Source organism: Carassius gibelio, chromosome B11, assembly GCF_023724105.1.
Source record: "Carassius gibelio isolate Cgi1373 ecotype wild population from Czech Republic chromosome B11, carGib1.2-hapl.c, whole genome shotgun sequence".
Taxonomy (NCBI): domain Eukaryota; kingdom Metazoa; phylum Chordata; class Actinopteri; order Cypriniformes; family Cyprinidae; genus Carassius; species Carassius gibelio.
This window is the reverse complement of record NC_068406.1, coordinates 16,783,972-16,809,669: the sequence shown is the minus strand read 5'-3', so window position 1 is coordinate 16,809,669 and position 25,698 is coordinate 16,783,972. Positions and strand designations below refer to the sequence as shown.

General features: G+C 36.6%; 3 protein-coding genes across 4 annotated transcripts in view; 2 read left to right on the top strand and 1 right to left on the bottom strand.

Moving 5' to 3' along the window:
* LOC127968422 (NADH-cytochrome b5 reductase 3) overlaps window positions 1-25,698 on the top strand; it is a 99,485-nt gene that overhangs the window by 6,779 nt on the left and 67,008 nt on the right. The window lies entirely within an intron of this gene.
* LOC127968417 (synaptotagmin-6-like) lies at window positions 2,962-18,314 on the top strand. Of its 2 annotated transcripts, XM_052569631.1 has the most exons (7): window positions 2,962-3,153; window positions 12,705-13,083; window positions 13,485-14,061; window positions 16,163-16,283; window positions 16,495-16,666; window positions 16,747-16,897; window positions 16,997-18,314. In XM_052569631.1, the coding sequence occupies exons 2-7, from the start codon at window positions 12,917-12,919 to the stop codon at window positions 17,066-17,068; spliced, it is 1,260 nt and encodes a 419-aa protein (XP_052425591.1). In that variant the 5' UTR covers window positions 2,962-3,153; window positions 12,705-12,916; the 3' UTR covers window positions 17,069-18,314. The 2 variants fall into 2 exon arrangements, with proteins under 2 accessions (XP_052425591.1, XP_052425590.1); XM_052569630.1 differs by having other exon boundaries at window positions 16,747-18,314.
* LOC127968418 (olfactomedin-like protein 3A) lies at window positions 19,114-23,998 on the bottom strand. Its single transcript, XM_052569632.1, has 3 exons — window positions 23,812-23,998; window positions 21,112-21,397; window positions 19,114-20,244 (listed from the first exon to the last, which is right to left on the bottom strand). The coding sequence occupies exons 1-3, from the start codon at window positions 23,992-23,994 to the stop codon at window positions 19,460-19,462; spliced, it is 1,254 nt and encodes a 417-aa protein (XP_052425592.1). The 5' UTR covers window positions 23,995-23,998; the 3' UTR covers window positions 19,114-19,459.

Sequence of the window (25,698 nt, the reverse complement as noted above, 5' to 3'; positions counted from 1 at the left end):
TGTGAATATTGATTTTAAACATGGTTGAGTTATCAGTACTGAACAAAGGTACAGAGATACTTGAGGTACAAAGCAATAATACAGCTTTATACATCATTAGTATAATTAATGACCCATACACAAGAATGATCAGGAATTGCTCCCTCTCTCCACCTTTATTAATGTTTAAGTGATATCGAGATTTGCCCACCCCTCAATACACTTTGAATCCTTTAGTTTACATGCAGTATTGATGATTTGCATGAGTATTGTTAATTTAATGCGATATATGATATTGAATAATTGAATCTATTAATCTGTATGTCTTTATTTCTTCTGCTGAACTTAACAGAAGATATGATTTGAATGTTTTGTCTACATAGTAAGTTAACTGGATCCAAAACAACGACAAAAAATAAATAAATAAATGGATGGAAAAAAACATGGATGGAATCCTGTCTCCAGCACGGAAGAAAAAAGGTAACTGTGACATTTTATCTTACAATAACATAGGAACGATGGTTCATACATGATTATATTGAGTGAACTGTCTCTTAAATTTTTTGCTATCCCTGCACATTATCAATCTAGCTCAATAACTGATAGTTGCCTTACGGTACATCCTCATGTCCAGAGAATAAATTACCAATTAAACCCACATGCTTCATTCTGTTAGTTTGTAAAATCAGTCTGCACAGCGAAAACCCTAGCCCTTGTGTTTGAGAGCACACATAATTACCACATGATTTACATTAGAATAAGCCTTGTTGTACAGTATCTCATTGTAGGCAGGAGATGGAAATTAAAACAGACCCCCGCTTTTGACCGAACCCTCCAGAGGCTCCTCATTCAAACCTCAGCCTTCTCTCTGCCATCATTAGCATCCCTTTCTAAAAGCCCATATGCTGAAATCTAAAATCCTGATACGTTTTTTGATACGAAAATAACAAAGCCACAATTACCACTAAGCAAATTATGAGTTTAAGAAAAGATGTGCTGTATCATGCTTAAAATAAATTGAAATATCCATGCTAGAAGTGGAAAATAGCACTGCACCATTGGAAGACTATAGTGGAAATATCTTTGGGCCACTCAAAAATGTCTACATCAGATTATCTCTTGAAGTTCTTATGAGTGGTTTCGGTATGCTTTAGTAAAGTGTGCACATGTAGCTTAACTGCATTTGAGAAAAGCAGAGATGAAAGTTCAGGGCTCTGCTCACCCACCCTTCCATCAATGAGCACATCCCCCTCCCAATGCAGCTACAAGATCACTGATGTTAATCGGTCTAGAAGTCGGCTAGGGGGAACCGTGTCATCGCAGCTGGAGAAGTAAGCAAACCACATAAATGTAAGAACAAGACACATAGGGTTTGTAAGATGGAGGAGCTTATTAATGCAGCCATGCATACATCACTGAGCATACCACACAGTTAGACCTAGATCCTGTATGGATCCATATTCAAAATTAAAGGAAAATTTCACCCAAAATGAATATTCTGTCATCATTTACTAACACACACTCTGTTTCAAACCTGTAGGACTGACTTTTTTCTATGGAACACAAAACATAATTTTTTTAAAATAATATTTTGCGAGCTATTTTCAATATAATGAAAGTGAATTGGGACTGGGGTTGGCAAGCTCTGAATTGACATGAAAGTTTCACATCCATACAAGTTCATGGTCTTCACGCAAAACTGCTGTATGACTTGATAAAGTGCAGTTGTTTGAATCACTGATATGATACTTTTTTGTCATTTTGGAGCTTGACAATACAGACCTTTTAGGTCTTTCAGAATTACCCTTCCTGCATTTTTATCGTTTTAATCGAAAATAACAATTACTGCCTTTCTTGTCAGTGTTTTTTGAAATTCATGAGACTTTTAATTAACATGCATACTTTTTTCATCACCCATTTTACATTATAAACATATATAACGATATCAGCTATTAGTACAAAAAAACTATATATATATATATATATATATATATATATATATATATATATATATATATATATATATATATATATATAAGCAAGTATATAAGCAAGTATTATTGTGTATTTTCTATAATTAATTGATAAGATTATATAACTAATCTGCTTTAATAATAGGTCCAATAATAATGAAACATTAATAGAAGAACATAATGTATAATGTACTGTAATGTGCATTACTGAAATAAAAAAATTAAGTATCTAAAATGTAATTAAAAAAATCTCTTCTAGCCTATATTTTATTGTTAATGTAGGTAAATATAAAAAGGTAAATATGTTTTGTTGCATATAATATGTGATCCTGGACCCCAAGTCAAGTCATTTATATACATAAATGAGCTTTTAATTGATGTTTGGATTGTTAGGATAGAACAATATTTGGCCGAAATACAACTATTTGAAAATCTGCAATCTGAGGGTACAATATTGAGAAAATCTCCTTTAAAGTTGTCCAAGTTAAGTTATTAGCAATGCATATAATGGATAAAAAAAATAGGTTTTGATATATTTAGGGTAGGAAATAATACAGTACAAAATATCTTCATGGAACATGATCTTTACTTAATCTCCTAATGAATTTTGGCATAAAAGAAAAATCATTTTGACCCATACAATGTATTTTTGGCTATTGCTACAAATATACCTGTGCTATTTATGGTTTTGTGGCCCAGGGTCACATATAGATTTTCACCATCAATTAGATGGTGATGCATTTTTAATTTTAAAAATGTATTATAGTTTACAGCCTAAATGTAATAAAATTATAACATACATAATGTAACATGTTAACGTTTTATTTATTTATATTTATTTATTTTTACTTTAAACGAATAAATAAATTATTTTTGTTGCGTAAGCTGCGGGATAATGTTTTTCAAGCAATTGTGACCGTTCTCTGGCTTGGTGATAACGTGTGTCCATATGTGTGTGCGTGTGTCGCCCCTTGACAATTTCAATACAGCATCTCTCTCGCGCTGAGCAATGGCTGGCTTCCTCGCGGTGCCATAGAAACGCGGTCCCGTGCGCGCTGCTGTGGAGACTAGTAGGAGCTCATTCTGAGGCGAGCTCGCGGATAGACAAGAGCTGTTTTGAGGCAGGGGGTCTCAAAAAACTGCAGAAAAGCGAGTTTAAGTGGGAATACAAGAAGTGAGGGACAAGGAAAAACGCTTAGCGGTAAGAATTACTGTATATAATTGTGTTATCAATAAAGTTGGGAAGGCAATTTTTTTGTAGGCTATCAGTGCTTTACGTGTTTTGACAGAACCGCATATCCTATAAAGACACATTTGTTATTTTTTATTTGAAATACATTTGTGTGCTTGAATGCCATATTTTAACTTATATTATAATTTTGTTCGTTGTATCTGTTGTTTAATTTAAGAGTTGAAAGTTCCTGCAACACTGATAGGATTTTCATGCAGGTGTTCATCTGATTTGCGTTAAAACCTCTTGAAGCTCCCTTGAGTACTGAGGGATCATACCCTGCCCTGTTTCATAATAGACTAATTAAGAAATAAATTTGCATAAAACATAACTTTCGGAGGGGGTGGAAGACTTTTATGTCGTTTTCTTCTAATCTAGTTTTTAGTACCTCTTAATAGGCACCATCTGTGTCTGTTTCATCCCAGGGAAAGCCTTTATGACACTAGTACAAAGGTTGATGTCTTTTATACAGTGTTGTATTGATTACAAAATAGCGTCTCGGTGCTTTAGCTTTGAGCATATTTAACATATGGCAGTGAAAAGAAGGTGTTGGTAGTGCCCTGGGGCTGCTTTGGGCAGCAGCTTTCATTTTATACTAGTTGTATATTGATTCAAGCACAGAGCATGTATGCGGATCCAGTGAATGGAGTGCTGAAAGAGGGAAGGCGGAATATACAGTAAACACAGCACATAAATTATCATCCACAAAGCATGCTTTTGTTCTGTGTGTGAATGTGAGTAAAAGAGGGTGAAGCAAGTGCAGTGACCTGCTTCCTGGTGCAGTGGCAGTTTGGTCCATCACGGTTCCTCTCAGCAGGTCATCCAGAGCCTCTTCCTGCACTGGCAGTTGATCACACTAGAGATGATGTTGTTAAAGCATTGTTGTCAACTGCATCTCCCAAAGCTGCAATGTAGGCAAATGAAAGATCTGGCTACAACAGCCTGTGGTGCATTGCTTATCATCCTTTAGTATTACACTGACTCACTGTCCCAACCTTTAGGTGATAATGACGATGCTGCATGTGCACAAATACAAGTGGCAATGGGGAAAAAAATAGCCAAAATGTGTGTTAGGGGCAGAACGTCTTAGAGAGAAAGATGCAACTCAGCAGCAGTTGCGTTCAATACACTAGCGAGAGATACAGGGGCTACAGTGATTGCTTGATGAAACTGTTAGTAATGATATTAATGTTTTATTTTTTGTGACCTGCATGAGACATCTTTTGATATTAGTGCTAGAAAACGTGTCGAAAAGCACATTTAACCACTTGAATTATAAGGCAGCTGTATTTCTGTTGTCAAACTATGTAGCATGTTTTTTTATTTATCAGCTTTACTGATAATGGATGCATAATATTGCATGACTTTTTGCTGACAGGGTTGTATTTTTATAGTCATAGCGCTGTGTCATCAGTACAGCACTAATGATTTGGTCGAACTATATGGCCAGCCTTAATATCTTTTGTTAAAACCTGTGTGAGGTTTTGTTGAAAGCTGCTAGCATCTTATGTTCATTTCTCTTTCTCTTGCACCAAGTACACTGTGTTTGATGGAAACACTTAGAGACAGTTTTTTCCTTTAGGCATAAAGCTGTAGCTAACTGAAGCTATATGGCTATACTGTGTCAACCCCCCTTTGTCATTTTCAAATGCTTATCGTAAATGCCTCAGTTCACCTTTCATGGGACCCTTGTTGTTGCCCTTCAGAATTGGCTGACAGAAAGATTAAGGGGTATTTGTGTCGCCAAATACAGGCATTGGCCACTCACTTCAGTCTATTCTGTGAATGACTGGCCATGTCCATCAAGACCAGTAAGCTAGCTCTTCTCTCGCCTTATCACTGCCTCACACTCCCCTTCGCCTGCACAACAAATGCTAATCTAGCCCTGTTTCAACCTAAAGGAAGAGGATGGCACTGCATATGTGGCACATGATGTGATTTCTTTTGCTTGTCTGGAAAAGACACCATCCTGAACTGTGTCCGATGCTCGTGGCCTTTGGGGTGAAAACAATGCTTTTGAGTTTTGCGTGTAATGAGCTGTATTTATAAGCGTTCTCAGTTCTCGCACTTCCTTCTTCTCTGTTCTGTGGGGTGCAATGAAGGCGAGGAACATGCTAATAACTTGTTAAAGCTGCAGTGAGATTTTCCTTCTTCGCCTAATTACTAGGAGTATTTTTTAAATCCAGCACTGCTTATGACTTTGCTAAATGGTTATATTTAAGTTTAACTGAGCTGAAGTTCAATAGCTCTCTTAAAAGTTTTCCTCACAAATTGTTCCTCTGGTTGCATTCAGATTTGTCATTTTTATTTTAGGACTTCAAAAAACTATGAAAAATAAATTACACACATTATATCAACAACCCTCCTCTCATATTGTTAAAATCAGCATGAGAGAGATTAACTTTATGTATTTTCTAAATGAATGTTACAGATCTTATTGTGATCAATTAATCTGTGCATATTTATTTATTTATTTAATTCACATTTTTCTTGACTTTTCAAATTAGTCAAAATATCATAACTCAGTCTTAAAAATGACACACTTCTCTCTAATGGAATATGCCAATCTTCTTCTATCATTTAGTCCTTATAAACTAACTAATTTCTTATAGTCAACTGCAAGCTTGCATTCAGATCTGTCTCCATCCAATCAAAAAATAAAAAATAAAAAAATTGATAGAACCAAGCCCCGTCTTAAGTTTTATTTTACCTTTGATAGTCTGTTTCACTCACATGTACATTACAATACAGAAGAAAAGATCTGGATCATTTTGCGATACCCTTACCCTCTATGATAGCTAAATAGTTACCTTCTATTTTGCATTATTTTTATCATTATTATTAATGAAAGTCTTGTATCTATATCAACGAAAATAGTTAACAATCTCCTGCCTGTATGGAAAAGAGTATGTGAATGGAGCATCAGCAGCTGTCCCAGCAATCACTCCGCTCTGGGAGAAACCCTGCTTAAAGCAAGCTTGGAGCAAGAGAAACCCTGCTTTGAGCGATCCTGCAGCAAAAGAAAAAACACGCGATCCTGCAGCAAAAGAAAAAATCCGCTCCTCGATTCAGGCAAAATCACACAACTCTTCCCGCTGTTCACTTAGTCTGGTCTGGAATACAGAAAACGGTCCTGCTGAATAGTAAAACATCCCATTGCTGTTATTCTAAATATAAAAAAAAGTTAGCAGTCTTTAAAGGGGTCATATGATGCGATTTCATGTTTTCCTTTCTCTTTGTTACAAGCTGATTGTGCATACAGTAGATAAGATCCCTGAAGTTGCAAAGACTAAAGTCTCTAAACCACGGAGATATTCTTTATCAAAGTTAAGACTCTGCCACGCCACCCTTAAAACAACTAATTCAAACACCCCACATGTCTACATCACAATGTAGCTATGGCATTTGTGTAATGCCACCCAAATGTTCACGCAAAGAAAGAAGGCATGGTTTTAGTAACCGCAGTAAGTGTTGAAGCAGCAAATGTCAGGGAGATGCTGTGTGTATCTAGGCGAAAGCACCTTATTTGGGCTTCCAGAAGTAGGTGCATTAGGAATCTTTAAGATAACTTACAACAGAACAGCAACACATTTTATGGAAGACTGCATGTACTGCACATACGAGCATCATCACTTTATCTGTCAGGCCATTTTTTTCCCATTTCTGGCTTGAACTGATGGTAAAACTAAGGACATTATTAACTGTCTTTATATTTATTTTGAAAGATGAAGCTTGCGATTATGAAAAGGGGTATTACATTTCTGGCGAGTGCTTGCGGTGTTTGGCCAATCACAATGCACTGGGTCAGTTGGCCAGTCAGAGCAGTATGTTTTTTGAATATTAAAGCATGACAACATATTCAGTTACACCAAATACACAAAATAATGATATTTAAAAAAGCATCATATGACCCTTTTAATCAACTGAAACTTTTAAATAAATAATACAAAAGAATGAAGGCCATAGATTTAGCAATCTTACATCCAAATAAAGAGTATGTGGTTATGATCATAATTTTTTACTTATAGATGAATTTCAAGTAATGGAAAAATATAGCTTTTTTTTTTTGTCGCTATAACATAATCATTACTTGCATGAATTGCAGTAATGTGGAATAGTTAAATCAATGCAGGTGGCTGTAGTCCAATGTTCAACACAGACATAACATAAAACCCATAACTGTACCATTGAAATGGGTTTTATGCACTAGGGGCACTGGAATTACAACAGAGAGAGGTAATCCTAGGTTAACCTATGGCCATTACCACTCAGCAATCAGAGTAACTGCTTCTCTGCAAATTGCTGCTAGAGTAGGCCATGAAAGAAGAGGACTTTCCCATGTTGAAATATTAACAGCAGTTATTTTTATTTAATTCAGGAGTTTTCACTTTTTTAAACCTTACCCCATGATTGATGCAAGCGTTCAGTGTTATTCCAAACTCTATAAAGACTACCAGCTTATCTGCAGGACGTAAGATCTTATTACTGGCATCAATTCACCATGCAGTTTGTCCATGCAGGGAATACTTGGTCCTGCAGTGAATGAAATAAATGATTAAAAAGAGCAAATCATCGCAACATACCGGCACAACTATAAATAGTGTGATTTTAATGAAGCACTTTTGAGACACTTTATTAAAGTGCTTTGTTTCTGCATTAGGCCTGTGCTTCGAGTGCTGATGACAAGCGCGGCGTTCTATTCATTAAAGTAGGCTATAGCCTTATGTTCTCTTTGCTGGCCCTGACCACAGCTGTCACAACCGTATACTTCAGGGACTAGTGAATGGCTGCAAGCTAATAGCTGGAGCACATTTAACTAGATTTCACCCTCTCCCCTCCAGAGCTTTGATAGGGCTCAGTAGTATTTGATGGAGCTTACATAGAGTCTTAGAGCTTGAAAGGAAGTGTTAGGCCTATAAATCTCTTTTCTCATTTTATTTTATTTATTTCATATGACAAATCATTAAGGTAAACAATTGAATGGGTTTATTGTTAAAAAAATTTAATAGTTTCTTATATGCAGTTATTTAAAATCACAGATTTTTAGTCTTGCTATAATATGGTTCATTTTTCCTCATCAAATATAATGTCATCCGTTTTTTTCTATTTAATCTCATGGCTGAACAGAGCAGTATTTGAAAGCAATACAGCCACTACTATATCACACAGCTACTGTAACTGAAACTAACTGGACAAACACGTTCAGTATTATTTTTATGATCGCATGAAGGTTTGAAGGATAACTGAATAACAGATTTCTAACAAACCATGACAGATGAAAGCAAAATATAGCTCTGGTTTGCAGTTTTGAAGCAGTGACCGCAACACCATTAACAATGGTGAACCCTTATATCTCAAGTAGCAGAGTTAAAATAGGGGGTGGGATATGTCTAATGGACAGGTTTCTATGGATACCAGGTCAGATTTGAAGACACTTGAAGAGAAGTTAAAAAAAAAAAAAAAAAAACCTGGGGCTTTGGTTGCTGTCCGCCACTGGTACCAAACAAGCCTTAATTAGATTTATTGGTCACAGGAAATGTTTCACTGGATTTGTTTCAGCCTCAGCTGGTTAAATAATAATACTACTTGATAAAATTAGACTCCAACTCCAGGAAAACAGATTTTGCAATGTATTCCTTGTGATCTACACAACAAAATTGTGTTCTCTTTTAACGTGATCTTACAAATTAGAGAATTATAGTAGAATAGACTGAGCGTTCTCATCATGCTTTGAATGGGACTTAATGGCGAGAGTAAAAAAGTTAAAAATAACTTTTACTTATTTATTTATTAGTAAATTCCATAGCGTTCCGTCTTGTTGTGATTTAAACTGCTTCATTTACACTGGATTACCATTATGGTGAAGTTTGTAGTTTGAAGTTTGCTTAGAGGACGGGTACATTTGGAGAATGTTTTTGTTTCTTTACTCAATAAGCATTTAATAATTAGTATTTTGCATTCTAATATATATGCTATCAATAGCTAATAGTTCATTAATTCGTTATTACAAAATTACAGGCTAATTCAGTGAGAAAAAAATGAATCGAATAACTTCATCCCGTCAGGAAACAATATAAAATCAATTTGATTTGAATTGTTTCATTTTATAATAATATCAATCCATAATTGGATTTGTTGAAGTTATGTTTGTGAAAATGTACATGATTAAACCATTTAAATACTACACCCTTTTTTAGTGTAGACAAGTCAACTTGTAATTGATATTATGAAGCTCAACAAGAAGTAAAATGTTTCCTTCCACACAGAAAGCCACTCAGTGTTTACAGTCATGAATGCTCACAACATTTGTTCAATGCTATACACTTGTTAAAATTCCCTTAGGAATACTAAGAAGAATGCAGTACTTTTATGTTTGTCTTTTTGCTTCTGTATGTAAACAGGATCATTCACAAAGTCTTGAAGGCCTTTGGAGGTTGCAGTTGGTTGTTGTTAATGCACTTTGGCTTGTGTGAGGTGAAGCTGTCAAACCATAAACACTGTAATGGTTGTGTAACCTTGCATCACACCCATTAATATTTCATTTGCAGCAGAAAAGAGTCTAGCTGTCTGACAGGCTAATACATGTCTTATCTGCGTATCTTGTCTGAGGAGGGTCCAATTCAGGCCACTTATTAACTCTATATCATCATTTTTTTGTTATGGTAAAAGCACTGGTTTTCAATTCTCAACAATACATAATTCACACTAAAGTGAAAGTGAAAAAGTGAAAGTGACATTCAGCGAAGTATGGTGACCCATACTCAGAATTCCTGCTCTGCATCCGAAGTGCACACACACAGAGCAGTGAAAACACACACACACTGTGAACACACACCCGGAGCAGTGGACAGCCATTTATGCTGCGGCACCCGGGGAGCAGTTGGGGGTTCGATGCCTTGCTCAAGGGCACCTTAGTCGGCCTGAGACTTGAACTAACAACCCTTTGATTGCAAGTCTGACTCTCTAACCATTAGGCCACTCCCCAAGCAGAAGAGTAAAAACTGGGCAGTTAAAGTAATAGTTTACCCAAAAGTCATAGTTGGTTAGGCGTATGTGTTGATGTAAACAATTGAGAAACAGTGTGTATCAGTATATTGGATCCATGCTTTTCTTAAGAAACTTAAGAAATCTTACAGAAATCTCCTGTCCAAGAAAAAAATCTCACTGAATTTGACTGAGCAACTTTTCTAAGGATTAATCTATTTGATCTATACATTGAAGACTATGCAGAGTTATTTTACATTATTCAATTTCTGTACCCGAAAAACCTGAAACCATTATTTAATATGTTTTTTTGTTATATTGTATTTATCTTCGGCTAATGCTTGTTATATGGATATCTGTAGAAAAAGTTTTTAGCACTGAGCAGACAAAAATTTATTTTTGTATTTTAATTTTTCTACATGAAAATATTTTTTTCTACAACTGGAGTACCTCTTAGTGTTGTTTCATAATGAGGATTTACATTATTTTAAACATTGCATGTTTTTTATTTAAATTTTTGAGGGTCAACTATTCCTTTAACTGGGGAGTTAAAATCATTATTTAGATTAGTACACATTTTAAATAGCTCAAAACCAATTACAGCATTACATAGCATATTGTGGTTTATCTTAAAAGATCAGCATTATTGCATAAAAACAAAACTATTAATAATAATGATAAAGGTACCGATTTTAAGTCATTGGTCCTGATGTTTATTTTTCTTTTTAAAGACCAGACCTAGATATACAAGAGCAACCAGCTATGCAGACTGATTGCCTCTTGTGTATTTTCTCTGTTAATAACTGTACAGAAATTAGAAATGACACATTTGAAATTAAATGATGAATTATTAAATCTGAATCTCCAATGAGTGTGTGGTATACATTTAGATTTTTTTTTTTTTTTTTTTTTGCCACAAAGCCTCCCAAGTGGCCAGTTTCCACATTTACTGGCACATTAATTATTTTGTCAAGTTGTTTATGTGCTCCCACAGTCCCTCAGTAGGAGAAGTTAATAACTGTGAGAGTGTGATTGAAATAGGAACATACATCGATGCTGCACCTGTTTGTTTTCTTGGTTGGCAGCCAAGTGCTTCATCCCTGAGAGGCGTGCATTCCAATGCATTTGTAATAATCTCTAGATCAGCATTTTTTTCATCCACTCAGATATATAATTGGACCAATGACCTGCTCTCCTTGTATGAAAAATCTGTAATTACATTTAGCTCATTTGCAATTCCATCTTTAAGATGGTTGAGCTTCAGTGTTAATACTGTCTACCTGATGGTGCCGAGAAGTTTTGGCAGTCTTATGATTAACTCATTACCTTGTAATATTCACACTAGAGATTTAAGGGTTTAAGAGGCCCATTTCGAAGGCATAAGAACCAATTGCATTCCTTATAAAGAGGCAAACAGCCTCACCAGAATGTGCATCACACCGAATTATCTTTTCTACAACTATGTTGTAGTTTGTCTTCTCAGCATGTGCTGATTAATATTTATGTGAGGGCTGTGGTGTTTGACCGAGAAGTCTGCAGCATGATCAGGACATTTGTTTTAATTACTTTCACCACAGGCTAAAGCAAACAGGCAAATAATTCGTTGAAATATGCTGTTTTAGTAAACCAATGAAGCTGCTGTCAAGTTTTGCAATGATTCAACAAGAGGCTTAGCCATTGATTGCACTTCTACAGGTTATCTTTGATCTTTTTTCATCTAATTTGTAAAGGACTGCTTGCTCTTGCTAATTTTATATGGCAGGGCTCAACAATAAGGATTGTCTGCTGGCCCAGGGCCATCGTGAAAGACTTTTAAAGAAGTCGATAAAAGGTTTAGCTATATTTTTGTACTAGTGCTGTGTTGCCACTGAAAAGTATCTTCATTTACACCTTGCAAATGTAAACATTTGGTTTCATGCAATTTATTTTACATTTTTGTTGCAAATTCTGCTGAATTGTCACCAAGTTTTATCTGCTGAAGGTTAGTGATTCTCATCCAGAAGGCCAGGGTCCCTAGGGAGTTTTAACACACTTCCAAAGGTGCTGTAGGTTGACTTCATTTAAATTAATATATTTTTATAAATATAATTAGTTTAATTAGAATTTAATGTATATTATCATTATTTTCAGAATTACGTATAAACATAAGTTATAGTGTATTATTTTCTGATTGATATGTTCCAGTCAAATATAAAGTTATAGTTTATAATTCAAGAACATTGAGAACCACTTGACTGGCTGATACAGATTTTGTTGAATTTGCATAAATGACTTGTTGTAGTCTTATCAGTAATGTTTTTCATTATTTTCCAACATGTCATAGTTACATTTACAGCAGTATCATTTCCAGCTTGCATTCAGTATATCTTACATTTTTTTTAGAAACACTACTTGGATTGACATACACTCATTTTAAATTGTTTTAGCACACTTTATAATTTTGTAACTGAAACATTGATGAAAATCTATCTAGAAGGACATTTGTTAAGTGCATTTTTACAATGTCCACTTCTGTCCATGTTGTATCTTCTGTCCAGACATTTCCTTCAGTCTCCTGCTGTTTGTATTTGTGGTGTGTGGTTTGGCCCTGCTGGGTGTCATCAGCGTCGCCACCTGGAAGCTGTGCTGGGTGCCCTGGCGCAGCAAAGTGCTTTCCTGTAGCGCCACCGCCCTTGCCCCTACCCGTCCAGAGAGAGACCAACACAAAGAAGAAGGTCACGGTGACTACTACCCAACCTTCAGAGACATTATGGCAGCAGACAAGCTGAAGGATCCTGGGAACTTTCTGGAGGCGGCAGTGAAGATTAGTCATACGTCGCCAGATATCCCCGCAGACGTGCAGCTGTCCATGAAGGATCATCTGCTGAGACGTACACGGATCTCAAGGCAAACGACTGAGCCTGCCTCCTCTAACAGGTCAGTGTTCTGGAAGAATGAAGAAATGTTTGTGTCTGAAGACCTTCGCATAGGTCATCACGGTTTACTGTATATACAAAGCTATTATAAGGTTAGTTCCAGTCATTCCTAATCATGTTATTACTTAGGATATCTTGTAAATGTCAGACAGAATTAGACCTGAAGTAGGTCTCTGGGTTTTATTGACTACAAAGAAGGTCAAATGGTGGAAAACCATCCTACGTCCAGAGGAAGACCAGTTTAGCAGGAACCTTACAACATATGCAGAATTATCACCATCAATTTGCATGCAATCAATTGTGGGTTATAATTCAAATGTAGATTAACACCTGGTGTGTCTTTTGTGAAAGATACAGTGCATCAGATCAAGATGATTCAGCAGCCAAATTTTGTTTTGCCAGGCACAGTTCCTTCAAAAAGCACCTTCCCAGGCAGATGCACCATGTCACCAGTCTGGACCGTGGAAGTGAATTTTTAGATGTGGAGGACCATCCCACCTGCACTGCTGCCTCTCTTGGCCGCATACAACCAGAACTTTACAAACAGAGCACCATGGAGACTGAGGAGTCATCTAAGAATAGCCCTGCCAAAACATGTGGCAAGATCAACTTCTCCCTAAAGTACGATTATGAGGGAGAGCTCCTCCTCGTCACCATCCTCAAAGCATTGGACCTACCCGCAAAGGATTTGTGTGGCAGCTCCGATCCTTACGTCAAGATCTACCTGCTCCCTGACCGCAAGCGTAAATTCCAAACCCGTGTGCACCGCAAGACGCTCAACCCCACGTTTGACGAGACCTTTCAGTTTCCGGTCCCGTACGAGGAGCTGGGGTCCAGAAAGCTCCACTTGAGCGTCTTTGACTTTGACCGCTTCTCGCGGCACGACATGATAGGCGAGGTGATACTGGAAAACCTTTTTGAAGTTTCAGACCTGTCCCGGGAGACATCTGTCTGGAAGGACATCCAGTACGCCACTAGCGTAAGACAATTTATCGTCTCTACTACTTAGTGAGTCCAGACCCCACTGGTGATTCATCACATTAATGTCACCCTAATATAGGAATCCACTTGTATTGAGTATTTCTCCAAAAACACAAACAGTGAATAATTAGATGATTCATAAACATAGTGTCCTATGGGGTGTGAGATTATAATATGATTATCAAATTATCAAACAGGATAAATTGTGCAATGTACATGTATTATTAATTATTAAAAACACTGAGGGCAAAAATGATTGCCTTATTATATCAATATCAATAATCTCACATTGATAGTTCACCCAAAATTTGCTCATTTGATCACTAATAATTTACTCATTATGCTTTTCCAAACCTGTATAACTTAATTTCTATTGGGGAATATATAAGAAATAATGTCTCAAATATTTGTCAATATAATGAAAGACATTTGTGTTGAAAACTAAATTAGAGCCTTTTTACTTTCATTGTATGAACAAACAACACTGAGACACCTCATTTCTTAAATACCCTCTAATTTATATATATATATAAACAAAGTATCCAGGATAGAAGTGTCATTTTGGGGTTAAATTTCACTTTAAATTTCAGGTTAATAATTTAATAGTTTAATTATAACTTAAACTTGTTTTTATTGTGAACGGATGCATTTATTGTCAACTGTAGATTTATTTGTAATTTTTTTTTTTTGGTATCTGATAAAAACAAAGATACTCAGTGCCCTGCAATGCTACAAAAGGCCAGACTATTTCTCATCATAATAATGTGGTGCACATCCTGATATGGGGTCATTTGTTGCATCAGGACATCAGTTCATCTTGTGACTACATGTTTGTGAGTGAAGTGTTTTGAGTTCCAGGTTTGTATCTCTTACAGGAAAAGGTTTCAGGCATTGACAGTATATGCAGTTGCCTAGAGTCCTAATGGAGCCCAATGGTTTATTATTGGCTTCGGGTGCAATAAAAGTTTCATTATATACATTTTCTATCCATTTCTATTTTATTATACTTTATAATTTATTCCAGTATGCAGTGTCACATTATCCTTCAGAAACCATTCTAATATTAAAAAGGATGTTTTAATGAGTAGAAGATTAAACGACAGCATATATTTGAAATATAAATATTTTGTTACACTATAAATGTCTTTAATGTCTTTACTTTTAATCATTGAAAAGCTGCAGTCTGTAATGTTTTTGGGTTAAAAATTTACAAAATGTCTATAAGAAACGAATACACCATGAATCCATTTTCCAAACAGTATTTTTGGCTTGTCCTGAATCACTATGGTACACCTAAAATAAGTGTTTATATTCGGACTATTTAGATTGGTTAGCGTAGGTATCACTGCAGAGTAGCCCAGTACCTGCGTGATTCGCCATAGACATAAACAGAGTGAAGTAGCAACAATGTACTTCCGCAAGAAGCAAGTAGTTCTGTTTATTAACCTCTTGATCAGCAAACGTTATGGGCTGCAGCTTTAAAGGGGTCATATAATGTGATTAAACTTTTTCCTTTCTCTTTGGAGTGTTACAAGCACTTGATGCATAAAGAAGATCTGTAAAGTTGCAAATTCTAAAGTTTTAAATCCAAAGAGATATTCTTTATTAAAGTTAAGACTTGTCCACACCCCCCTGAAACAGCTCATTCTAACACACCCTCTCTACGTCACTATTTGGGAAGATTTGCATAACGCTGCCCAGATGTTCATGCAAAGAAAGAAGGCGTACCTTTTATACGCGTTTCAGAAGGCAGGGCATAGAGGAGAAACAATAATGTACAGTATGTGGAAAAGAATGTTTTTTTTTTTACCTTAAAAGGCATAAACACATTTCATTACACCAAATAATGTTTTTTTTTATCAGCATCATGTGACCCCTATAATGCATCCTTGCTAAATAATGATATTAATTTATTTTAAAAGCAAAAAAATGTATAGTCCCCAGACTTTTGAATGGTAGTGTACTGAATTAAGATTCTATTGTTGTCTTACCCTAGCATCATTTGAAATACTATAATAACTATATTAGTAAATATTGCCATTTATTTGTAATGCCAGCATGATGTATTCGATTTTGAGTGTCTCCATTTGACTCTGCAGGAGAGTGTGGATTTGGGAGAGATCATGTTCTCTCTCTGCTACTTGCCAACTGCAGGGAGACTCACACTTACTGTCATCAAATGTAGGAACCTCAAAGCCATGGATATTACCGGTTATTCAGGTATGCTGCTGTCCTTCATTTGTCTGTGTGTTCATTTTCTTGCATCTGTCTGCTCGGCTCCATCTTCCTATTTATACATTCGGACAGTCACGTTTGACTCACTGTCAGCAAGCACATTACAAGTCCTTAAGTCAGACATATTCTGACCATGAAAGACAAGGAGAAAGATACGTTGAGAAATTCATGTCACACCTCTCCGCTCTGTTGGCAGATCCGTACGTGAAGGTGTCACTGATTTGTGACGGGAGACGACTGAAAAAGAAGAAAACTTCCATAAAAAAGAACACCCTGAATCCAGCCTATAATGAGGCGATTATCTTTGACATCCCCCCAGAGAACATGGATCAAGTCAGCCTACATATATCAGTTATGGACTATGATCTGTGAGTGTGATATTTTCACTCTACAAATATTATGATGTGTATGCTCTTCACAATCTATTCTTCATTCTCCCGGTGTATAGAGTGGGACACAATGAGATCATCGGAGTCTGTCGTGTGGGGATCCACGCCGAGGGGCTTGGGAGAGACCACTGGAATGAGATGCTTGCTTACCCTCGAAAACCTATTGCTCACTGGCACCCACTCATGGAGCCCAAGAAGTCTGAGAAGGAGGTGAATGTCTTAAAAGTTTCCAGAGTGAAAAAAGTGCATTTTAATTTCAATATTTCCATCTCTCCCTCTCTTTCTTTCCGTTTTCCGTCTCTTTTTCAGTGGAAGACTCGTACCGCAAGCTTTGACAGTCAGGGCTCTTGCCCATCTCCTAGACTCCCCTCCAGTCCATAAGGAAGGGATGACCTCTCTATACATCTTTAAGCCAAGTATCTCCCAGGGACTGATGGTGAGATCCAAGATACGTCCTTAGACATTGTGTGACACAACTTAAGTCTGTGTGGACATGTATGATGGAATAGGCAAAAAGAGGATACTGTCCAAACCTTTCCAAGTGCAAGTAAGCCTAGCCGACCTTTAGCTTTTTTGCATTTGGATTGAAATGTTGCTTTCTTACATTGGGTAAATTCACAAGCCACTACCCAAAGATGTTGAACGATACACTTCAAGACGGATTTAAGCAACTCAGAAGAGTAAAAGAGTGTTTTTGTTGATGAATATTGTATAATTGGTATATGTATATTATATTTTAATGGACATTATAATAGTATGAAGATATAGTTTAATATATATTTAGCCTTAACTTCCTTCTCATCCTTTTTTTGTCTTCTTTGAATATTAAATACGTGTGAAGAGATTTTTATGATTGAAGAGATATGTGAAGCCCTCGATATGTTCAACCTATTGAGATATATTAGCCAAACTGTATATTGTTTACAGAGCAGAGATATTCCATTGATCTTCCTTTTGTTTGTGAAGTAGTAAAACTGTTCTGCCACGAAAAAAGCCAATGCCAAGAATAATTTGTATCCTGTCTACAAATATCTTATCATCAGTGTAAAGTTTAGTTTTTTTAAACATTTAAGTTGCTGATCGTCCTGTGAGTACTTAGAATCATTTGTCATAGTTTTCTTTGACCAACTTGAGTTCACTTAAATGAAGCCATGCACAGCTACACCAATAACATAGAGCCGGCTTAAATCATCATAATTTCACCACGCAGTAATTGTAGCTTCCAAAGTAAAACCATAATGAATACCAAGGGTTGTGTGTCAGATCTAAAGGACGCAAAAAATCCTTGACTTTCTATCAAGACTTGAAACAGTATCATTGTGTAAATTAGAACCACTGTTTTACAAAGACCAATTTTGTATTTGACATAAAATGTGATGTTTTCTGTTCTGTAATTTTCTTGTTACCTTTAAGGTGTTTTCTCTTCAGATAACATGATGTATTGTGTTGGCTGGCCTGGCTGGAACTCATTGTATCAATAATCACTGGATCTGTTGTTTCTGTATGAAATGCCTGATTCAGAACCACTTTTCAATTTTATATAGAGACTTTGTATTTGTAATGTACAGTTACTGTTTCAGAACATCCCGTTGTACTTGAAAGGTGTGATTAAATTTCCTCGCTTCTATCTGTTCTGTTTTTATTTCATTCCTTTTTGAAAGGATAGTTCACCCAAAAATGAAAATTGTGTCAATTATTAATCACCCTCAAATCGATCTTTTTTTTTTATCTTCGGGACACAATGTTTTTTTTTTTTTTTTTTTTTATGAAATCTGGAAACTTTCTGACCCTCCATAGACATCAAGGGTACTACGGTCAAAGCACAAAAACTTAGTGAGGTCGTTAAAATAGTCCATGTGACATCAGTGGTTCATCTGTATTTTTACAAAGCTACGAAAATACTTTTTGTCTGCAAAGAAAACAAAAATAATTACTTTATTCAACAATTCTTCTCTGTGTCATCCTAGCGCCATTATAGAGAGTATCACGTACTTAAGGGACAGTGCACAGTGCTCATGATGCAAATTTCATCATCAGAATAGTATTTAGAAAAGTTAATATTGAAGAAAGCATCATGGCTAACATGGATCATATGGCCTTAATAACCAATAACATTACAGCCTACAGTGAGTAATACAACACTCATTCACCGTTTGCGGATATCATAGGAATAGATAAGAAGTGCAGAAAACTGAATCCCACATGTCGCAAAAAGTATGTGACTTCTCTTATAAAACAGCATTTTTTCATGGTAAACTCTAAAAATAATTAAACCCAATCGTATTGTTTAGCGGAAGCTTTAAGATCATACAGGAAAGGTGTTAAAATAATTTTTACTGAAAATGAACCCTTTTAGGGTCAATTATGACATTATAGGCAACCTTAGATATGTCAGTGTTGTGTATTCAATAATATTGCAGATAGGCTTATATATAACCATATTGTTGCAATGATTTATTAACATCAGAATTATTGCAGTGTTTGTTCAATTACTTATCAACAGCACATTTCATTTTAAGATAATATATAAAATCATTTTATTAGTTCTGCTCCAGGCAAACAAAGTTAAAATGGGTCTTCTTGAGCCCTGTACATTGATTTCTAGTAAACAACTGAACCGAACAAGTTTGTCCAATCAATCATATATTGTGTTCTCTGTGTAACTACAAAGCTCAATGTATTGATGTGTGACCGCGTTGCATAAGATAAAGCAAGCCAATAACATGGGCATTTCCTTTCCGGCTCTGCTTTCTTCAGGCCTCGGTACACCTTCTACACATCAAGCTTCTTTTTCATTTGGAGTTTGTAGAGGATTTGATAGCCATCATCCCATGCATAGAGCAGCTGCTCCACAGGGTTATACTTGAGGCTTGCATGAGTGCCATATCGTTTGGGAAAGTATACATGTGGAGCATCATCGTTTGTGACCATGTCACTGACATCGAACACGCATTGAATTCGAGAGCGGCTGGGTAGCTTGGAGTTGTAGACCACATAGATGGTACCGCAGATGACAAACGCCGCCTCTGCGTTCTCCCTCACACAAGGGGTGTCCCACATCTGCTCAATGTCTAGAGTTTTATGGTCTATCTTGGCCAAAGAGATGTGCCTTTCGTTCTCCTGAGTGGCATAGATGGCCCACAGACCCTCTTCGTCCACTGCTAAATCGATGAAGGTCTCGGGATTCAGGCCATACACAGGGAGCTGGTTTTTAGCTGGAAACACGTTACTGTCTACAGCTATGTTCTTCTGAAGATCAAACTTTATTAGTTTCATCTCCTCACCCTGCTTCAGATAGTACAGGTGGTTGTTGTAGATGGCATGACCCATACCACGCCTGGCTGAAGGGAGCTGGACGCTGTTAGCGGCAGAAGTGCCTTGGGAGGAAGTGAATTCACGGACTGTACCAAATTCATACATGGTATTATCCTCTGTCCCGTTTAAGATATACACCTTCCCGGTGGCACTTCCAATGTCCTTGGTCCACATTCCCTTAGCGCCACCTACTCGTTTGAGGATCTTCATGGCTTTGATGGTGGAGATCATGTCACTGCAGTCTAAACATAAAGACATTTTTTTATAATTTTGTTAAAAATGTGCCTTTAAATATTGTATGTATACCTTGTTGGCACACAAGTTATTGCTTACTTGACATCATTAAATTAATCATCAAATATTCTGTGCAATCTATCTCTTGTTGCAATTAGAATATCAAAATTTGTCCTTTTCAGTAAAGTTCCAAAGTGCATCACTTCCTCATGATATTACTTACTATGTTCTTTCCAATAAAGTCTGATTTAAGACTAAACCCAAATGGGAATGCACAGTAGACTAATGACAGTCTGGGTTAATCAGATCAGAGGCGTTTTGCTATGAAAAGGCAATATAGAGCTGCTGGAGTGTAGCGATGATGTACTGAAAGAACCCTGATTTATCCTCCAGCAGTATAATTACTGTCTCTCCCGATGATGGAATAATAATACATTTTATTTAGTACCTCTAAGTGGTTTTCTAAATAAGACTTTAGGAAGATTAGACCCACTATTTAATGCTTTATGTATTAAACTCTGTCAAGTTATAATAGCTCAGAGCTTTGTGTGATTGAACTTGGTCGCCTGTCATTCTCGTCCCACTTACCCACAGAAGCAGTGCTTCATTATGAGCTTCTTAAAATGGAATCTTTTTCAGTTTTGTCAATTCAACGTTTTTTTTTTAGAATTTTATAAGTTGAGAAAGCAAGACAGGCCAAAATCACCATTTTGTTTTAATGGTATTCTTCTTTATGTTAGCAAAAATTATAATTAGTATAACATATCGAATAGTTTGATAGAGTACTGAATTTGTTGAATGAGCCAGCTATGGAGAGTACCATCATGCTGTGAGACAAACAGTACTAGAATCTAAGCCTAGAGAATGTTCTTTACCTGTAAGTTTGGCATACTTGGCTTTATTCCTCTCCTTGACAACCGTCACCTGCTGCTCCACCAGCTTGTCATCCACGTCCACGCAAGGCTGCGCTCCATTCTGTGTTTCGAGGTAGTCCATCTCTCTCTCCACACGGTCTACGCGTGTACCCACTGTGTCCAACTCGCTCCGCAGCGCCTCCTTGTTCTTGTCCAGGCCCTCTAGCTGTGCCACCATCTGCTGCTTGAACTCGCGCAGCTCTGAGGCGTAGCGGCTGGTCTGCTCATGCCACAAGGAGATGCGATCCTGCCAATGGAGAAATAAACAAAAACAAGTCTCGAGAGCCTGATTTGAAGAGATTTGAGTTAGTCAGCCGTAAACGTGTCCATGAAATGGGCATCTTTCATATGATAAGATGAAGTGAAGGCTAGCAATTAGCTTTGAAATAAATGTGAGTGGTTCTTTTAGTTAAAAGTTATCAACCATAATGCTAGGATAAAATGGGTGTTGATACATGGTTAAGTATACTTTACAGTTACATTTAGTCATTTAGCAGATGCTTTTATCCGAAGTGTCTTACAAATGAGGACAATAGAGGCAATCAAAACCAACAAAAGAGCAAAAATATCTAAGTGATCTTAAGATATTATAAACATGGTTTTCTATAAAGCAGCTTTGAAACGATTTGTATTGTGCAAAGTGTTGTATAAATAAATTTTACTTGACTGGCGTGATGATTTTAGATCATGCATTCAGATTTCAGATGGCTTCCAAGCACATGCATGTTTTAAGCACCCATACATTTTAAACGGTGAACACGAGCACGTTAGTCAGACTGCCTCATGAGTGTAAATTATTTAAATATAAACCCTCCCTTGACAGCTGCAGGAATTCATGAGCATTTTGGCATTGGAACAGCATCATTTGCGCTGCAGATGGATCAACCTTTGGCAGCAAATGTTCTTTTTTGAATTTGTGACTCAGTGGAAGGAAAGAAGAAGCAAAGTGTGTTTTAACATAATCACACAAAATGACTTGTCTGAGAAGAACTGTACGTGCAGAGTCAGCACAGAGAAGAAACGGGGAGAGAAAATTTCCTTCATGTGGCCGAATCCAAGACACAGAGGGAGATGGGGTGACCAACTCAAGGAGAAAGAATCCTGGCAATGGGAATGGATGCGAAAGCAGAAAGGAAGCACAATAGTGTGCATGTTCCTTTGGTTCTTATGTCGGTGTGTTTGTCAGACATGCATTGGGTACAGTTATTACTTTGAGTAAGTTTGTGCTTTCATGTTATATGCAAAAAACAAGTGCTATAGTGACAATTTTTGCTATAAATATCACTGTAATACCACTGGAAGCCTTTTACCCAGCACTTAGATTAAAAGGGCTCTCTATCTGCCCTTATATTTACATGACATCACCGTCTGTACCATTTACTTTACAGAAATTATGTTGTTCTGTTACTTATACTCTAAAGAATATGATAAATAAATGTATACACGTGAATTACTACAGTTGAAAAGTTTGGAATCACAAACTTTTTTCTTTTTTTTTTAAAGACGTCTCTTACAAAGTCTCTTAAAATTACAATTTCTACTGTCTTTTTATTATGTTTTAAAATGTAACTTATTCCTGTGATGGCAAATCTGAATTTTCAGCAGCCATTACTCCAGCCTTCAGTGTCACAGGATCCTTCAGAAATTATTCAAATATGCTTATATGATGCTTAAGAAACATCTTATTATTAGCAATGTTGAAAACAGGTAATTTGTTTGTGAAAACCCTGATGATTTATTATGAAAAGAAAGTTCAAAAGAACAGCATTTATTTGAAATAGAAATCCTCTACATTCTACAACAACAAGTTTTTATTGTCACTTTTGTTCAGTTTATCCATCCTTGCTGAACAAAACTATTAATTTATTTTAAATAAAAATCTTACTGACCCCAAACTTTAGAGCAGCAATGTATGTGTGTGTGTGTGTGTGTGTGTGTGTGTGTGTGTGTGTGTGTGTGTGTGTGTGTGTTTTGACCTGTATATGGACACTTGCTACTATTCTAAACTATTGAAATATCAACCACTGGAAGATCTCATTCATCAACTTGGAAACATCTGTAAATTAATAATTCTGGTATTTGGAAGTTTAGGTCATGTCCATAAGAATGTGATCAATGTGAAGCAAAAAGGCTTGCAAAATTCTGCTCTGTTTTAGCCACCATAGGGAGTATGCAAATATGGAGACGGAGATGTTTTGTTTATGCTTAACGTGTTGAGAATTATAAATGAAAGAATCTGTACAAGTGTGTGAGCCATGAACTGTAGTCTGTCAGCTTGTCAAAGACCCTTCCCTGAGTATTTGGATCTTGTTTTCTTTGTAATGTCTTTCAGATCCAAATAAAAGAAATCAAATGTGTGTGTGTATACACACACACACACACACACACACACACACACACACACATACACATTTGCTAGATAATTACACTACTTTTTCGCTAACTTGTACTCTTCTGTCAACAGTTCTATGTGGCTTTACTACTATAGGGAACCTAACAGAACTCATCCGATCTACAACAAGTAACTGCACCAAATACGTAAATGAAAAATTCATCCAAAAATCAGTCTGCTGTTTTCTTCTATAGCTACACTTCTTTATACATCATGCCAGACTGTATCTGGAGGCCAGGGTCTGGATGGTAGAGCATTTTTGTTCTTACCTCAATAGCAAGGAGTCTTCTCTCCAAGTAGTCCATAAGGGCCTGCTGCTGTGCCCCCACCAGGCCTGAGAGAAGCAGGACGAGGAGTTGGAGGGCTCTCATCTTAAAGACTGGAACAGACTGATGAGAAAAACTGAGTGTGTGCTTATGTGCATATGACAGGCAGAGTGGAAAAGCCCTCATGCAGAGGAACCGAGTTGGCTGGAATGTTTAGAGAAAGAACAGAGCGAGAGGAGGAGCCTTAAACATCTGGAACGGCTTTCTCTGGAGAGCTGGATTACCTCCAGCTCCTTTTCTGGTAAAACACAGAACTACTAATGACAAAACAGCATATTATTTTTGCACAAATTTAGATTTACCCCTACACATGTACGATAAATATACAGTAAGTCTATTTCTACTTACAGTAAGTTTCCGAGCATTCACTGGAGTAAATGGATAGTAGGTCAGCTGCAGAGTAAATATGGTGTGAAAGGCATGGAAATGACTCAGTAGCCCAGTTAGACAGTAAAGAAAGTCTTTACTGTTGTTCTTGTACTTTTCAGTTTTTGAGCCTTTTTTCCTTCGGACGGACAGCACAGCTCACATTTAATCTGTTGCATAATGCTAGACAATTTCAATCAATGACTCACATTTCAGTCTAGTTTAATTCATGAAGCAGTTCGCTGAGGGCACTGTTTCAGTTTAAAGAGAATGAAATACATGAGGATCTTTCACAGTGATCAGTCAGTGTGGGAGCATGTTTTTTCTTTTTTCTTTTTATTTAACAGCAACAATTTAACATAGTAACATATATATTGGATGAAACCGGTGACAGATATATATACACATATTTACAAGAAAAGAGAAAAAAAATGTCAGAAAAAGGTGAAAAAACACACAGGCTATTGATGTATAGATGTGGTAGTTAAAACAGCTATAGAGGTAAGTTAAATCCAATAAATAGTTTCATGAGTGGAAATAAATATTATTAATAGTAATTAATTAGTAATGATTATTCATTAAATTTCCTTGTGTTGTTGTGAGAGAGAAAAAATTATAGATGTATACTTGCACTGAGTGATAATAATATCAATATTATTAGTGATGGAGGCAGGAGTGAAAGTAGTGGCAGTAGCTTTGAAAATAATCTTAAATATTATAATAACAAAAACAATAATAATAATAGTAATAAACAGCCCAGTCTGTGAGATTCATACAAATAACCTCAAACCCCTCTAAGTCATTTCATTTCCACCGACAAGCACAACCAACAGACCCATCGACATAGACACCATCCCAGCCTCTGAACCACTTTGTTCCTCCTCCTTGTCACCAACAAAGCCCTACTCCCTTACCAGTGGAAACAGCTTCTCAACCACTTTTATCTTCCTCCCCAAAAGGCTATTGGGCAACCACTACAGGCACCTCCAGACCACGCTCACCTAGTCTGGGTGTGACCTGATGGATGACTATTCATTATCTATGGTATATGCATGTTTTCCAGATGTTTATATGTTGTGTCTGTATCAGTTAAGCTCCTTTTATATTGTAATCTGTGGTTAAGGTTGTGGTGTGCACTAGTTAGCTCCCCAGACAGAGTTACAACATCCAATCCAGATTATACAATACCAGATATACCATTTATATATATTAACTAATTACACACATCCACATCCATGTTGCAACGTAGGGGGTCATGACAATGGATTTGGGGAACCAAAAGCAAGGCTTTAATTTATAGAGTGTAGTAACAACAGGCAGAGTCAAACACCAGCAAATAATAACATCTGAGGCAAAAGCAAAAGTAATCCACAAGACAGGCGATAGTCAGGGAAGGCAGCAATAAATAGGTAAAAAAAAGGTAACAGTCCAAGGATCTAGCACAACCAGTAAACCAGGAAACAC